At 56.8% G+C, this 15,305-nt stretch overlaps 1 protein-coding gene across 1 annotated transcript; it reads left to right on the forward strand.

Annotated features, from left to right (window-relative positions):
- Positions 1–6,334: 6,334 nt before the first annotated feature.
- Positions 6,335–7,441, forward strand: LOC142819643 (putative G protein-coupled receptor 33). The gene has a single exon (XM_075908035.2). The coding sequence runs from the start codon at positions 6,341–6,343 to the stop codon at positions 7,439–7,441; it is 1,101 nt and encodes a 366-aa protein (XP_075764150.2). The 5' UTR covers positions 6,335–6,340.
- The last annotated feature ends 7,864 nt before the right edge of the window (positions 7,442–15,305 follow it).

Raw genomic sequence — 15,305 nt, forward strand, 5'->3', positions numbered from 1 at the left:
TCCAAGGGCTTCGTCTGCACTTGGGGAAACCCAGCTGTTTGCCGTCCCGCGTCTCTGGCGACAGGTGGTCCGGCTCTCCCCATGGCTTTCACTTTCCTGCTTCTCGCTGCCCCAAATGTTCACTAATGCGGAGTCAACCCCCCCCCAAGTCACTTGATTGACTTTCAGATCCCACACGCCCGAGCCCGTCACGTTGAAGTCTGCTCTCCTGCTCTCTTTGGGGAAGAACGCTCATTATGAAACAGCAGCAGCAGGGCATCCACACTCCCGCTATTCTGAAATAACGACTCCCCAGAGTCATTCTGGGGCGCTAAGTCGAGGGAGCGCAATCACAGTAACGGAACCTGCCCCGGACTCATTTCAAGCCTTCCCATAGCGGGGTCTCGCTATTTCGATTTTGTTATTTTGGGAGCTATGCAGTTGGTTTTAGTTATTTTGAAAGAGCTGCCTAGTGTAGACACACCCTGAATGAAGACCTCAAAGTGAATGGGAGTGGATAAAGGGCTAAGGAAGGCAGCCTGGCTCACACACAGACCATTCATGGAAAGTTATATTTCTCCCGAGCAAGCAGGGAAGGAGGAATCAAAACAAGTGTCTCAATCAACGGAAGCGGGGTGTGCCTGGGCCGTGCCCTGTTACCGTGGTCGCAATTACCCAGAGCCCTTATTTAACTCTCACACACCCCAGCAGACTCCCACAGAGGGGCCTGGCCTAGCTTTAAGGGACAAACGTGGGTATGACGGAGGCAATGTCCAGGGAGCGCATGAGGGGTTGAGCAAAACAGCTCACTCAGCTGTTGGCCACCCTGACTTTTGGCCTGTCACTTGTAATCACTTAAACTCTCGCTTTTGCAGTCAACACTCTTGTTTTGCTGCTTATCTTGACAAGGACGCTTGTGGTAAGCGTCTGGTAAGTCTGCTTTGGATGGCAAGGGCTGGTGCTGTCATACGTGGGTACGGAAAGTTTGCAACCTTAGGTACATGGATTGTTTGGGAGCGGTAACCGCAGGAGTAGCAGGCTAGTCCAAGATTCACCCGCACTAGCACTCCTGGTTTTGGGGCTCTGGCCATCCTGGAAGAAACAAGTGATGATACCTTTGTCAGGTGGCTCTGGCTGTACGTTTACAGGTGCTCTCCACAAGTGAAGTGGCAAAGCCAGGTATAGATTTGTACAGCCCATCGTGAGCAGTGCAAGGTGGCCCGTCCCTGAGGGGCAGTGCTGGGAGCTGGGCGGGTCTAGCTGGGCCTGTGCCTGGTGCGAGTCGTGACTGGCTCTGGCGTGGGGCTCCCCATGTGGTTCTGCTGAGTGACCGCAGGGCCTGCGGGGGTTTGCTGCTGGTCACTAGCAAAGCCCAGGGAGCCAGCTCAGGCCGGAGAGGCAGGGGGGGCTCAGCAGGCCCACAGTCCCAGGCTGCCCCCCAGGCGCCCTGTCCCACTCGTTTTGAAACAGTGGCTGATGCTTGCGTGGTGGTTTGTGTCAGACTGTCCGGTGTTCTTTTCCGTTTATGGTTTGCAGAGTAGCTGGGGGCGGAGTGTGTAGAAGACACAGAGCTAAGGGGAGTGAACTCAACACACAGAGGAGGGCTCGGAACTGCAGGAGACAGACTCTCGGATGCTTTGCTGGGCAAACACTCCCCATCAGAGGCTCTCTCTGTGCTGGCTTCGTGTTTCCACAACCGGCTGCCCAGGTTAGTTGAGACAAAGGGCAGAGGGCCCCTAGTTGGGTCTAAAGGGGGATTTCCATGCTAAGGCCTCCTAGAAGCTATAGATTTTTTCTGTTGTCAAGGAAACCAGTGGAACTCCCTGCCACTGACTTTCACTGGGGTTACTCTGTGCAGCAAGAGTTACACCCTCTCCAGGGAGGGCTGGAGCCGAAAGCATAGAATTGTAGGACTGGGAAGGACCTGGAGAGGTTATCAAAGCCAGTCCCTGTACCCACGGCAGGACAGAGCACCATGCCGACCGTCTGTGACAGGTGTCTGTCCAGCCTGCGCTTAAATCTCTCCAAGGATGGAGTTTCCACAGTGTCTTCAGGCAATTTATTTCAGTGTTCAACACCCCCCGACAGGAAACTCTTCCTAATGTCCAACCTAAACCTCCCTGGCTGCAGTTTAATTCCATTGCTGCTTGTCCGGTCCTCAGAGGCCAAGGGGAACAATTTTTCTCCCTCCTCCCTGTGACCCCCTTGTAGATACTTGAAAGCTGCTCTCGTGTCCCCTCTCCGTCTGCTCCTTCCCAGACTAACGGAGCCCAGTTCGTTCAGTCGCCCTCCCAGGCCGGGTTTTCTCGCCCTTTCCTCGTTTGTGCTGCTCCTCTCTGAACTTTCCCCAGTTTGGTCCCGTCTGTTCTGAAATGAGTCTCCCAGAGCTGGACGCGGTTGGGCAGGAGGAACAGTCGCTGCTCGTGCCTTGCTCACAACGCGCCTGCGACTGCACCCCAGAGCGGGGTTGGTTCTTCGTACAGAAGTGTTACCCTGTTGCCAGGGCAACGTGCGAAGGGGGCGCTGGGGGCACGGGACCCTCCAAACGCCGTGGGTGGGAGGAGCCGGGGGCCAGCGCCTCTGGCCGGCCTGGGAGACCAGCGGGGGCCTGGCGCCCACAGCAGGGGTCGGCCAACACGGGCAGCGGGGGGGGGGGAGCGGAGCAACGCGGCGTCGCTTTCCCGGCTGCCGGCTGCATTACTCGGGGGGGGGGAGGGGCTGTCGGGGGAGGGGCGCCAGTGTGTACGTCCACCGTGTTGTGTTTGTCTGAGGCGCTGGTCAGCCGCCTGTCACCGACCCCGGCCTGGAAAGGGCGGGAAAAGGAAAAAGGCGGGAAAGGGGGGTCACCTGACCCCAATCTGCTGGGCGACAAGAGGGCTGACAAGGGCCCTGACCCCCTCCCCCAGGGCTCTGTGCGACTTGGGGGGCCGGAGCCGGAGCCCATCTGAGCCCCTCAGGCCAAGGGGCAGGGTGTTTGGCTCCACAGGCCACTGGGAGCCTGAAGAAATCTCCCACCAGAGGGTGCGTCTGGGACAGGCTGCTGGGGGTGGGGCAGTCCCGTGTCCTGCGCCTGTCGGTCTCGCCAGGCACAGCGTGTTCGTTTTAGGTTCAGGTGCCTGCAGTGGGACCAGGCAGCCAGACCCCTCCCTCTGTCTGTCTCTGTCTCTGTCTCTCACGCACACACACACACGCACCCACACCCTTCCACCATTTGCCTTTGCATGCACACACCACACGCAGGATGATAAGCCAAGGGAAGAGAGGAGTTGGATGAGAGAGCTTCTGCCTCCCTGGTCCTTTGAATTCTTCCCTCCGTCCTAGGACAACCACCAGCCTTTGTCTCTGAATGAAGGGTGGTGGCGCCATCCCTGTTGTTTGTATGCCCCAGTTGTAGTTACTTGTACACTGGTGTGATGGGGCGGACAGGCCCCGCACTCATGAGCAGGAGATAGCCCAGGCCCAGCTGGCAGAGAAAGCCCCGCCCCTCCGACCCTGCTGGGCATGCTGCCAGCAGTGGCCCAGTATAAAGGCAGAAGGAGCCCGGCAGTCAAGGAGGCCCCAGGGCAAAGAGGAGACCAGGCCGGGCCAGTGTTCCTGCAGCCGCTGGGACCAGAGTCGCCGCCCATGTCGGACCCTGACACGGAGGAAGCAGCCCAGGGCAAAGGATACAAAGTTTGGCTCGGTGTGTATCGGCCGGATCCCCCGCCGAGCTGGCAGGAGCCACAGGCCCTGCCTAAAGGGCCCTGGGCTGGGACCCGGTGGAGAGGGAGGGCCCAGGTCCCCCTACCACCTATTTTCCCTTCCCTGGATAAGCAAACCCCGGGCCAGGGGAGGCTTCTCAGAGCGGCTAAGCCTATAGTACCGTATATGCTCTGATAGAAGGGCCGGGAATTTGCATTGAGACGCTGGGTACCGTATATGCCCTGATAGAGGGGCCAGGACTTATACATTGGGACTTTGGGGTATGGGGTAGGCCCATTAGGAGGGGGCTGAAACCCCGGGCGGGGGCGTACCCCGTGACAACTGGGTTCTGGCTTCATGCCATGATATCATTGTGACAACCGGATTTTGTGTGTTGTTCTTTAAGTTTGCGGTTGTGTTAATAACGTTGTTGTTACTTCAGCCACTTTGGGTTGGCCTTGACTAATGGCTGCTGACCACAGTTATGGTGGGGGCCCTGTGCTCACAGAGAGAACTCGTCCCTGTCTAACAGGGCCTCCCCCCTCCACTGCTACCCCAGAGGCCTCAGCAAGAGATTCCCTCAGACACTGTGACTGCCCCCACTCCTGTCTGGTGCTTCTGTTCACCCAGCGGTTTTCGCAGCCCCCTGCCGGGGTGTAGCCGCGCGGCACGGAGTCCGCACTAGCGGACATTTAAAAATGGTGCCGGCCGGCAATATGCTAATGAAGCCTGGGAAATTCAAATCCTGGGCTTCATTTGCAACTCTGGTTGCCTACATTACCCCCCTATGTCGAACTAGGGTGGTAGTGTAGACATACCCTGAGTCTGTAATGCCGAAATGCTGGCTGTTCCCTCTGGGTGGCCCGTGCTGCATGGGGAGTGCGGGGCCCAAGCGGTCACTTGCTCCACTTGCTCCCCCGCAGCGGCCCAGCTGAGCGATGCAGAAGTCAGCCGAGCGCCATGGCGGGAGGTGAAGGGGGGTGGGGCGGTGACGTGCGGCGTCACAGTGGCTCCAGGCTGTTTGGGCTCTGCGGTCCCACGAGTGAGAGTCAGGAGGGGAGAAGAGAAAGAGAGAGACAGAGAGAGAGATAGGAGGCAGAGGAGAGGGGGGAGAGGCAGTAGAAGGAGGAGAGAGAGAGAGAGAGAGACCGGAGGCTCAGGCGAGAAGACTGACGTTGAAGGGAGACCTGAAAATCCCATCTTATGACGTGCTAGTCATATATATAGTAGCCCAGTGTCTGTGACTCTGTAACGCTGAAACGCTGGCTGTTCCCTCTGGGCAATGCTGTTTCCTCCCACCATGGCGCTCCATTGATTTCTGTGCCACTCAGCTGGGCCGCCACACGAGAGCAAGCGGTGCAAGTGGCCATTCGGGGTCCGCGCGCCCCATGCGGCACAAGGGTCCTGCATGGGGAGCGTGGGGCCCAAACGGCCGTTTGCGCTGTTTGCTCCTGCGTGGCGGCTTGGCAGAGTGATGCAGAAGTCAGCCATGCACCACAGTGGGAGGAAAAAGCACCACCCAGAGGGAACAGCCAGGGGCCTGGCCTGGACGAGCGTGCATCTCTGACGTCAGGAAAGGGCTCCGGATTCAAAGGGAGAAAAGCGGAGCAGACACAGAGGACACGGAGGAGACAGAGAGGGGAATGGAGGAGGCGGAGAGGAGGCAGAGGACAGCAAGAGAGAGCGAGAGAGACGCAGCAGGAGGAGGAGAAGAGAAACACAGAGAGAGGCGGAAGGGAGAGAAGAGAAAGAGAGAGAGACGGAGAGAGAGGCAGGTGGCGGATGAGAGCTGAGAGAGAGAGAGAGAGGGCGAGGCAGTAGGAGGAGAAGAGAGAGAGAGGCTGTTTGCGCCGCTTGCTCCTGCATGGCAGCCCGGCTAAGTGGCGCAGAAGTCAGCCGAGTGCCATGCTGGGAGGTGAAGGGGGGGCAGGGTGGTAACGTATATGCCCAGGGGACAGAGTCTGGACAAGCGTGCATCCCCGAAGGAGACAGAGGAGAGCGGAAAGAGAGTGAGAGGCAGGAGGGGGAGAAGAAAAAGTGAGAGAGGCAGAAGGCAGAAGAGAGCTGAGAGAGAGAGAGGGGGAGGCAGTAGGAGGACAGAGAGAGAGAGAGAGAGAGAGAGAGAGACCGGAGGCTCAGGAGAGACCTGAAAATCTCGTCTTATAATGGGCTAATTGGCTAGTTTTATTAATATCAGCAGAACTGATTTAAAAGGGCCTGTGTGTTGTATAGTCTTGCCTTAATCTTTGTACTCACGCCCATCAGTGTAAAAGAATCTATTTGCATATATTTGCATAGATGTGTATTTGCATGTTTATGCAACCACACTTAAGTTGCGGCCTTCAGCATGTGCCGTGAGTATCATTGTGGCCCCTGGGACTTCCAAAGGTGAGTAGCCCTGAAGTAGACAGTCCCCTTCCTCTGTCCTGCCATGTCTGCTCTTCCTCCTCTGTAGCTCATCGCTCCATCTTGCAGCAGTGAGTTCCACCGGCCATAACTGAATTGCTGAGCATATCCAGCCTGAATGTTCTAGAGGACCAGATGGTGCCCATAAAGGTCCTCTCTGACGGTGCATTCTGAGCCCATTGTGGTATTTCTCCTTTCCTCTTCTTCCACTCTCCTCTCATCCTGTGTTGTCCCTTCCAAGGCTAACTCCTCTTCCGTCTCTCCCCAGGGAACCATGGATCAAGAGATCACAACTCTCCCACCAGCCATGGAGGCAAATTCCAGCCAGAGCCCAGCAGCCGTGAGTGCCATACACCTAGCCTCGGCAGGGTTTCTCTTCCCCACCTTCCTGGTGGGTGTGGTGGCGAACGGGCTGTACCTGTGGGTCCTGGGAATGAAGATGAGGAGGACGGTGACCACGCTCTGGTTCCTCCACCTGGTCTCCTGTTCTGCCTTTGTCACCCTGCTGATCCCCTTCTTTGCTGTCTACGTCCTCCTGGGTTTCCACTGGGTCTTTGGAATGGCCTTGTGCAAAGTCCTCAATACCTGCATCTCCATGCTCTTGTTCTCCTCTGTCTTCCTGCTCACCCTCATCAGCCTGGACCGCTACACCCTCATTCACCATCCCATCTGGTCCCAGAACCACCGCACCGTGCACCGGGCTGGGAAGCTGGCTTTGGGTGTGTGGCTGGTCTCCTTTGCTCTCAGCATTCCAAACCTGGTTTTCCGGGAGACCCACAAGGTGGACGGGGGCAGAATTGCCTGCATCAACAATTTCGCCCTTTCCAAGCACAGGAACAGAGCTGAGATGCTGGATCTGGGGAGACAGATCCATCTGGCTGACTTTGTGATCCGATTCCTGCTGGGCTTCCTGCTCCCCTTCTGTACCATGGCAGGATGCTACACCCGGGTGGTGTTGAAGATGAAGGAGAAGAGGCTGGTTTATTCTGGGAAGCCCTTCAAAGTCATGGTGACTGCAGTGGTTTCCTTCTTCCTCAGCTGGCTGCCCTACCACCTCCACCACGGATTGAAGCTCTACAAGGATGTACCAGAGTCCGTGACAGGTGCCGTCGTGGTCATTTATACCGTCATGGCCTGCTTCAATGCCTGTTTCACCCCCATCCTCTACCTGTTTGTGGGGGAGAAGTTCTGGGAGGTCTTCAGGACGTCTCTTCTCACCCTTGTCAAGGCGGCGTTTGTCGATGAACCAGAGAGCAGTGTGCGTGAATCTAGTGTAAGGAATGTGTCAGAACACTCAAGAGAAGATGGTCTGAATTTGCCTGGACATAGGGAAAGTGGAAGACTTGGCATGCCGCATTCATTGTTAGGTCTCTAATGGTTCTAAGTCCTGGTGGGTTCCAGGTGTTTCACTGTTCATAAACTCTGAGTGTTCCTGGATTCTAGATTCACAGCTATCTCCAGATTCCACTGGATTCTAGATCTATCAATATTTTCAATCTCAGACAGTCATCTGTGACACGTTTTACTGGCACCAGAGCAGTAGCTAGATCTAGAACCTTGTTTGGTAAAACCTCTCACAGAGATCTAACCTGAGTCACTTGGTTTCTCCATCGCAAGTTGGGTCTAGAATCTCATTCATTCTAAGTCTCTCCTTGTATTCAAACTCCACATCATTTGTGGGTCATCCTGTGTTGTGAGCTGGGGATCTCTCCAGCTTGTGGGACACCCCTCCACCCCCATGAAAGGACTTCAGCAAACCACAGGCCCTTCCTATCCCTGGAGTCTGTCTGAATCCGTGAGGTCCTGGTGAAGCATCTGGGGTATTAAAGTGGGAAGTTGGAAGCCAGGATCTTACAGAGCAGGTGGGGCGGAGCATGTAAAAGACAGCCCCCTGTGGCAGTGCTGACAGACGGGGATCAAATCCCACTTCACTGTCTCTGTGTTAAGCCACAGCGCTGGAGTCCCTCAGTCTCAGACCGTGTCCACACGGGGGCGCCGTGTAACGCTCCACGTCTCAGGCCAAAGGAAATTAAAACGCTTCCCTTCCTAGATCCAGTGTCTGTAGGCGTGTGTGATGTGGGGGCACTCCCCTCCCACGAGCACCCCCACTCTGCTGCAGGCAGCCTTCGGCCCCACTTCAGTCAGCAGGAATCTTTAATAAGCCTTGCAGCTACTCACCCCTCTGGCCGAGTCCCACTCTGTGGGGGTGTTCGCAGCCGCCTGCCGGGGTGCACCTCTAACAGGGGCCTGGTCCGGTGCCCTCTGCCGAGTGTCCATGTCCAATCCATGCTCCATCTTTTTCCCTGCTCAGGAGGAGAGCATTGCCCCTTGGGCTTCTCCTTGTGACAGACCAGATCTGGGCATCGCTAAGGGCATCCACTCAGGGCAAATTGCTCAAAACCAGAGCTCCTTACAGCCCCAGACTAGAGACCCTTCCAAACAGGCCACAAACCAGTCACACCAAGTGCTTCATCTGCCAATCCAGCCAGCAGGAAGCCTCAGACACCCCAGCTCTCCCTGTGCCCTAATACCCCCCGTGGGTGCAGCAGTGACCTGTCTGCTCGTTATAAAACCCACTAACATGACACTCCTCATGGAGACAGTGTCCCCATAGCTCCCCACTCTGAGCTGTGCCTGGTTGCACCAGCCCTTTTAACCGTCTCCCTTCAGGACTGGGCTGCAACTGAGCTGCGGCTGAGCCTGCAGCTTCTTTTATGGTCCTCCCCGGCTCCTGTTTGGCCAGTTACTCCAGGGCCTCTCTAGCCTCCCAGGAGGACCTCTCTATGGCTTTAGGGCAGGGGTGGGCAATCATTTGGGACCAGGGGCCACTTCAAAACTTTTTGAAGTGTCCCTGGCCTGCCAGGAAGAGGCGGGGTCTAAGCCAGAAGGGGAAGGGCCAGGATACCTCTGGGCGACCTCACTCTCAGACCATGATTAGTCTGGGGGTGGGAAAGCCCCTTTGCCCAGCCTTCCCACTAGGCTCCCATACACCTGGCAGGGCAGGAAGGGACTTCCCATGCTACCCCATTTCCAAGCCAATCAGGGCCTGGGGGCAGGGGAGCAGCAGGGCCTCTGTGGGCCAGATCAATCCACTTGGTGGGCCAGATCCGGCCCACGGGGGCCTTTTTGCCCACTCCTACCTTAGGGCCTAGCCGCATTACAGCGTGTGGCTGGGTACACTGGGCCCTGAGATCTCTTGCTGGAGGCCTCCTGGCTTTGCCCCAGGAAAGCTCAAGGAAAAGGGTCCTCCAAGCTGCCTAGAGTGGCTGTGAGGGAAGCAGCCAATCAGAGAGCTGCAGAGAGCAGCCAATGGGGGCCAAGCAGTCCCATATAAAAGGGGATGCAGTGCAGAGCACAGGAGGGTTTCTCCCTGGAGTTGGAGGGGTGTGGCTGGAAGTGACAGGACCTTGGACAGAGCAATCCTGCTGGGGATGGTGAGATGCGGGTCCCAGCTGAGGAACATGCTGGGGACCCAGGGAATTTTATCAGTGACTGGGTGTGTTGAAGGGGACAAGGCAGATGGCTGAGGTCTATAGGGCTCTGGGGTGGGGTTTGGCGCAGTGGGGGGACCTGGATTCCACCCTCCATTAGGACTTTGGATGCACCTGAAAAGAGGGAACTGAACTCTGTTAGGGTATGTCTACACTACAGCGCTAATTCGAACTAACTTAGTTCGAATTAGTTAATTAGAACTAAGCTAATTTGAATTAGTGCAGCTAGACCTAAAAACTAGTTTGAATTAGCATTTTGCTAATTCGAACTAGCATGTCCACATTGAGTGGACCCTGAACAGAGGTTAAGGATGGCCGGAAGCAGTGCCGGAAGGGCATCAGAGTAGGACTTAGAGCGTGGAGCTGCTGTCTCAGGCTAGCCAAGGGCTGTGCTTAATGGGACCCGACCCCCACCCCGGACAGACAGTTCGCAAGGGTGCCCCTCTTGCAAAGCAGTCCTGGCTTGGATTGCCCGGAGTACCCACACTGGGCACATTACAGCACTTGGCCATCAGACCAGCTGCACTTGCCGCAGGCTGCCATCTGGGGAGAGGGCCCAATTGGGGGGCTGCAGGAGAGATTCCACCCCCAGAAGCCCGCAGAGTCAGCCCAGTCCTCCCCATTGGGGGCTCGTACCCCATTCCTCCCTCACCTCCTTCCACTTACCCCTCCCTAGCCCCCCTTCCTGCTGTACAAAATAAAGGACAATTGTGTTCAAAAATAGAATCTGTCTTTATTGAACAAAACTGGGGGAGACTGGGAAAAGGAGGTGGGAGAGGGGAAGAGAAAGGCTGGGAGAGGGGAGGGCAACTAACATGATCAGGGGTTGGGAACAGGTCCCAGATGAAGAGAGGCTAAAGAGACTGGGACTTTTCAGCTTAGAAAAGAGGAGATGGAGGGGGGATATGATAGAGGTCTATGAAAGCATGAGTGGGGTGGAGAGGGTGCATCAAGAAAAGTTCTTCATTAGTTCCCATAATAGAAGGACTAGATGACACCAAAGGAAAGGAATGGATAGCAGGCTTCAAACTAAAACCAGAAAGTTCTTCTTCACAAAGCAAATAGTCAACCTGTGGAACTCATTGCCGCAGGAGGCTGTGAAGGCTAGAACGAGAACAGAGTTTAAAGAGAAGTGAGATAAAGTGATGGAGGTTGGGTCCATGGAGTGGTATTAGCCAGGGGGTTGGAGTGGTGTCCCTGCCCGAAGTTTGTGGAAGGCTGGAGAGGGATGGCACGAGACAAATGGCTTGGTCACTGTCTTTGGTCCATCCCCTCCAGGGTTCCTAGGGTTGGATGCTGTTGGCAGACAGGCTACTGGGCTAGATGGACCTTTGGTCTGACCCAGTACGGCCATTGTAAGCTCAGGGCTCAGGGTTGGGGGTCTCAGTGGACCACCTTGATTTTCATGCAAACCTGCTCCTGGGTGGCCAGGCTGGCAGCTCTCCTGCCCTAGACGGCCGCTTTCCTGTGGTAGTGTGGAGGTCGTGGACAAGGTCCATGATGTCTGCACTAGACCAGGTGGGTGTCCGCCTCTTGCGGTCCCGAGAGCCGCCAGCCTGGTCCCAGGAAGAGGGGGAGGGCTGGGGGGCATCGGGTGGCTGGCTTGAGCCGTGCCAGGTGCAGGGTCTGCTGGCTGGGTGCTGGCAGGCTTGCACCTGGCACGGGCACCGTAGCCAGCCCGTGCCCCTTTAAAGGCTCCGGGGCCGGGAGGGGGGCAGTAGAGTTTCCCTGGTGTTGGCCAGAGTGGCCTCCAGGGAAAGCTGGGAAGGGCTAGCTTCCCACTAGTTCGAATTAAGGGGCTACACAGCCCTTAATTCGAACTAGCAGGTTCGAACTAGGCTTAGTCCTCGTACAATGAGGTTTACCTAGTTCGAACTAAGCGCTCCGCTAGTTTGAATTAAGTTCGAACTAGCGGAGCGCTAGTGTAGCGCCTATCAAAGTTAATTTGAACTAACGTCCGTTAGTTCGAATTAACTTTGTAGTGTAGACATACCCTTACTGGCCCCCAGGAGGGCAGAGGCTGGGCAGGCCCAAGAGGGCGAAGGCCTTGCCCCAGGGAGGGAGCCTTGGAGAATTCCAGGGCGGGGCAATCGGAGGGAGCCCAGAGGGGCTGGAGCCTGCTGGACGGACGCTGTGCTGGACCTCGTGGGACGGACTGAGCAGCGAGCCTGGGACTGGGCTGCAGATGGACGTTCCAGAGGGGCTGAGACTCACCCCCGTTGCCTGTGGAAACAGGCCGGGTTCAACAGGCATGGCCCATCCCAGCACACGTGATACAGCCGGGGGGTTGAAGAGTTGCCGCAAGGCAGGAAGCCAGGCCAAGCGTGTGCTCTGCTACGGGGCTGGCGAGAGGCGAGGGCGCCCTGGGACTAGCTCTGAAAGGCCCTTTCAGCCCCGTGGGAGGGACGGACTCAGGCAGGCGGACGCTCCACTGCCGACGCGAGGGCTGGAAGAGGCCACGGAGAGGTGCTGAAAGCCCATCAGGAGGTACCCAAGGACTTAGGGGAGCTGTTCGTCCCTCTGCCAGGGCCCTGGGGCTAATTACACCCAGAGAGCTGGCCGGGCAGCACCCACGCGCTACGTTCCCCTGTAAGCACGGGCAGCACGTACAGCAGGTCTCCCACAGCATCATCATTCCGGTGGCTCGTCTCTGCCCCCTCCCTGATCTACCGCTGCCCCCGGGACTGGGGGCATTGGAACCAGACGCAGGCTCCTGGCAGGGATCTATCAGCAGGGTTCCCAGCTATCTGGTTTTGAGCTTTCTGTTCGGGAAACAAATTGAAAAAAAAGAAACGAGGAAATAGAAATGTCCAGTATTTTCTAAATAAGATGTCATGTAGATTGTGATGTAATGTCAAGTGTGTTTGGTATTTTTGTTGAAACCGTCTGGTAACCCTATCTAACGGGCCGAGCAGTCTAGCTCCCAGCAGGGAGAACCCGGGGGCAGGACTCCTGGGTTCTGCCCCAGCTCTGTGAGGACAGTGGGGTCTATGGGTTAGAGCAAGGGGGCGGGGCTGGCAGCCCGGCTGCGCAGGTTCTGTTCTGTCTTTGGCATGGTGGCACAGGCAACGCTGATCTTCCTTGGAGGGGGCGTAAGGGTCCCTGTACCCCTGTCTGCCCCCTTCTCCAGCCTCTGGGGTCCCTCCCTCCTAGTCCCTGCCCTGGCTACACTGTCGACCCCAAGGCAGTGCAGGGGGAGGGGAAGTCCGTTCCCAGCTCTGGGTTTTCTGCTTTGCCACCATTTGAGGTGGGGAGGAGGAGAGAGGCTGGACCTCCGGGCCAGGACTGCAGGTGAGGAGACCATTGGTCGGCCACTGGTTCCCTACCTGGTTCTCAGCCCCTGTTCTGCTGAACACCGGTGTGTGCGGAGGCTCCCCTGGTCGCGGTGTCCCCTACTGGGCACCAGCCCCACAGCCCATTCCCACCCCCTGAGCCAGCCCATCGTCCAGATCCGAGCCGAGCCATGTCCTCTGCCTGGGTCTGTGTCCTATCCGGTGCAGGATTCCCCCCTTCTCCTCCCCCCTTCACTGGCCTCCTGTCCCTGGCCACCCACCAGACTGGCAGCGCGAGTGCCAGCAACGAGGTAGGCCCTGCGAGTGCCCTCTGGCCCCAAAGTGGCGCTAAGGTAGCAGGCACCCTCGTACAGAGACCCTTGGGCCAACTCTGCTCCAATCCAGTGGTGGAGGGTCCCACGGGTTAACCATGCCCTGTATCCAGTCACGGGGATTGCCAGCGGTTAACCACATGGGTAATCCAATTGAGGGAATTCCAGCGGTTAACCACCCCCTAATATCCAGTTGTGAGGAGTGCCAAGCGTTAACAACCCTGGTATCCAGAGTAGCAGGGAGTGCCAGGGGTTAACAGTGCCTGGTATCTAGTAGCAGAAAGGTGCAGAGGTCAACCACACCTGGTATCCAGTAGCAGGGAGTACCATGGGTTAACTGCCCTTAGGCTCAGCCCTTGCAGTTGCTGATTTGTCGGGAGCAGCAAAAGCTTCTTTTTGCCCCGAGACTTTTCTTTTCTGGTGTTGCACTTTTTGGGGCAGGCGTGGGGCAACCACGCCCCAGGCAGGACAGTCCCACACGGCTACGCCCGTGTTCATAACAACGCCCCTTTGCTCCGCTCCCTCCTGTTTGCACAGCTCCTGCTGGCAGGTTTCAATCAGCAGCAGGACCCCTCTGGTCTGTGCCCGCAGGGCTGGTGCTCACAAAAGGCAGAGTCACACGGCAAACTCAGCCTGGGGTTCTCCAGCTCAGCGGACCCTTTCCATCATTGGGCCAAACTCACAGGATTTGAAATGCAACCCTGTCGGTCGGTTTAGTCCCAGTGGGACTGGTTGCAAAATTCCTGCCTCTTGGCCAGTTAGGCTTCTCCGCCATGTTCTCCAAGGGCTTCGTCTGCACCTGGGGAAACCCAGCTGTTTGCCGTCCCGCGTCTCTGGCGACAGGTGGCCCGGCTCTCCCCATGGCTTTCACTTTCCTGCTTCTCGCTGCCCCAAATGTTCACTAATGCGGAGTCAACCCCCCCCCAAGTCACTTGATTGACTTTCAGATCCCACACGCCCGAGCCCGTCACGTTGAAGTCTGCTCTCCTGCTCTCTTTGGGGAAGAACGCTCATTATGAAACAGCAGCAGCAGGGCATCCACACTCCCGCTATTCTGAAATAACGACTCCCCAGAGTCATTCTGGGGCGCTAAGTTGAGGGAGCGCGTCCATAGTAATGGAACCTGCCCCGGACTCATTTCAAGGCTTCCCATAGCGGGGTCTCGCTATTTCGATTTTGTTATTTTGGGAGCTATGCAGTTGGTTTTAGTTATTTTGAAAGAGCTGCCTAGTGTAGACACACCCTGAATGAAGACCTCAAAGTGAATGGAAGTGGATAAAGGGCTAAGGAAGGCAGCCTGGCTCACACACAGACCATTCATGGAAAGTTATATTTCTCCCGAGCAAGCAGGGAAGGAGGAATCAAAACAAGTGTCTCAATCAACGGAAGCGGGGTGTGCCTGGGCCGTGCCCTGTTACCGTGGTCGCAATTACCCAGAGCCCTTATTTAACTCTCACACACCCCAGCAGACTCCCACAGAGGGGCCTGGCCTAGCTTTAAGGGACAAACGTGGGTATGACGGAGGCAATGTCCAGGGAGCGCATGAGGGGTTGAGCAAAACAGCTCACTCAGCTGTTGGCCACCCTGACTTTTGGCCTGTCACTTGTAATCACTTAAACTCTCGCTTTTGCAGTCAACACTCTTGTTTTGCTGCTTATCTTGACAAGGACGCTTGTGGTAAGCGTCTGGTAAGTCTGCTTTGGATGGCAAGGGCTGGTGCTGTCATACGTGGGTACGGAAAGTTTGCAACCTTAGGTACATGGATTGTTTGGGAGCGGTAACCGCAGGAGTAGCAGGCTAGTCCAAGATTCACCCGCACTAGCACTCCTGGTTTTGGGGCTCTGGCCATCCTGGAAGAAACAAGTGATGATACCTTTGTCAGGTGGCTCTGGCTGTACGTTTACAGGTGCTCTCCACAAGTGAAGTGGCAAAGCCAGGTATAGATTTGTACAGCCCATCGTGAGCAGTGCAAGGTGGCCCGTCCCTGAGGGGCAGTGCTGGGAGCTGGGCGGGTCTAGCTGGGCCTGTGCCTGGTGCGAGTCGTGACTGGCTCTGGCGTGGGGCTCCCCATGTGGTTCTGCTGAGTGACCGCAGGGCCTGCGGGGGTTTGCTGCTGGTCACTAGCAAAGCCCAGGGAGCCAGCT

The sequence above is a fragment of the Pelodiscus sinensis genome, chromosome 22 (assembly GCF_052426305.1).
Source record: "Pelodiscus sinensis isolate ZL-2025 chromosome 22, ASM5242630v1, whole genome shotgun sequence".
NCBI classification, from domain to species: Eukaryota; Metazoa; Chordata; order Testudines; family Trionychidae; genus Pelodiscus; species Pelodiscus sinensis.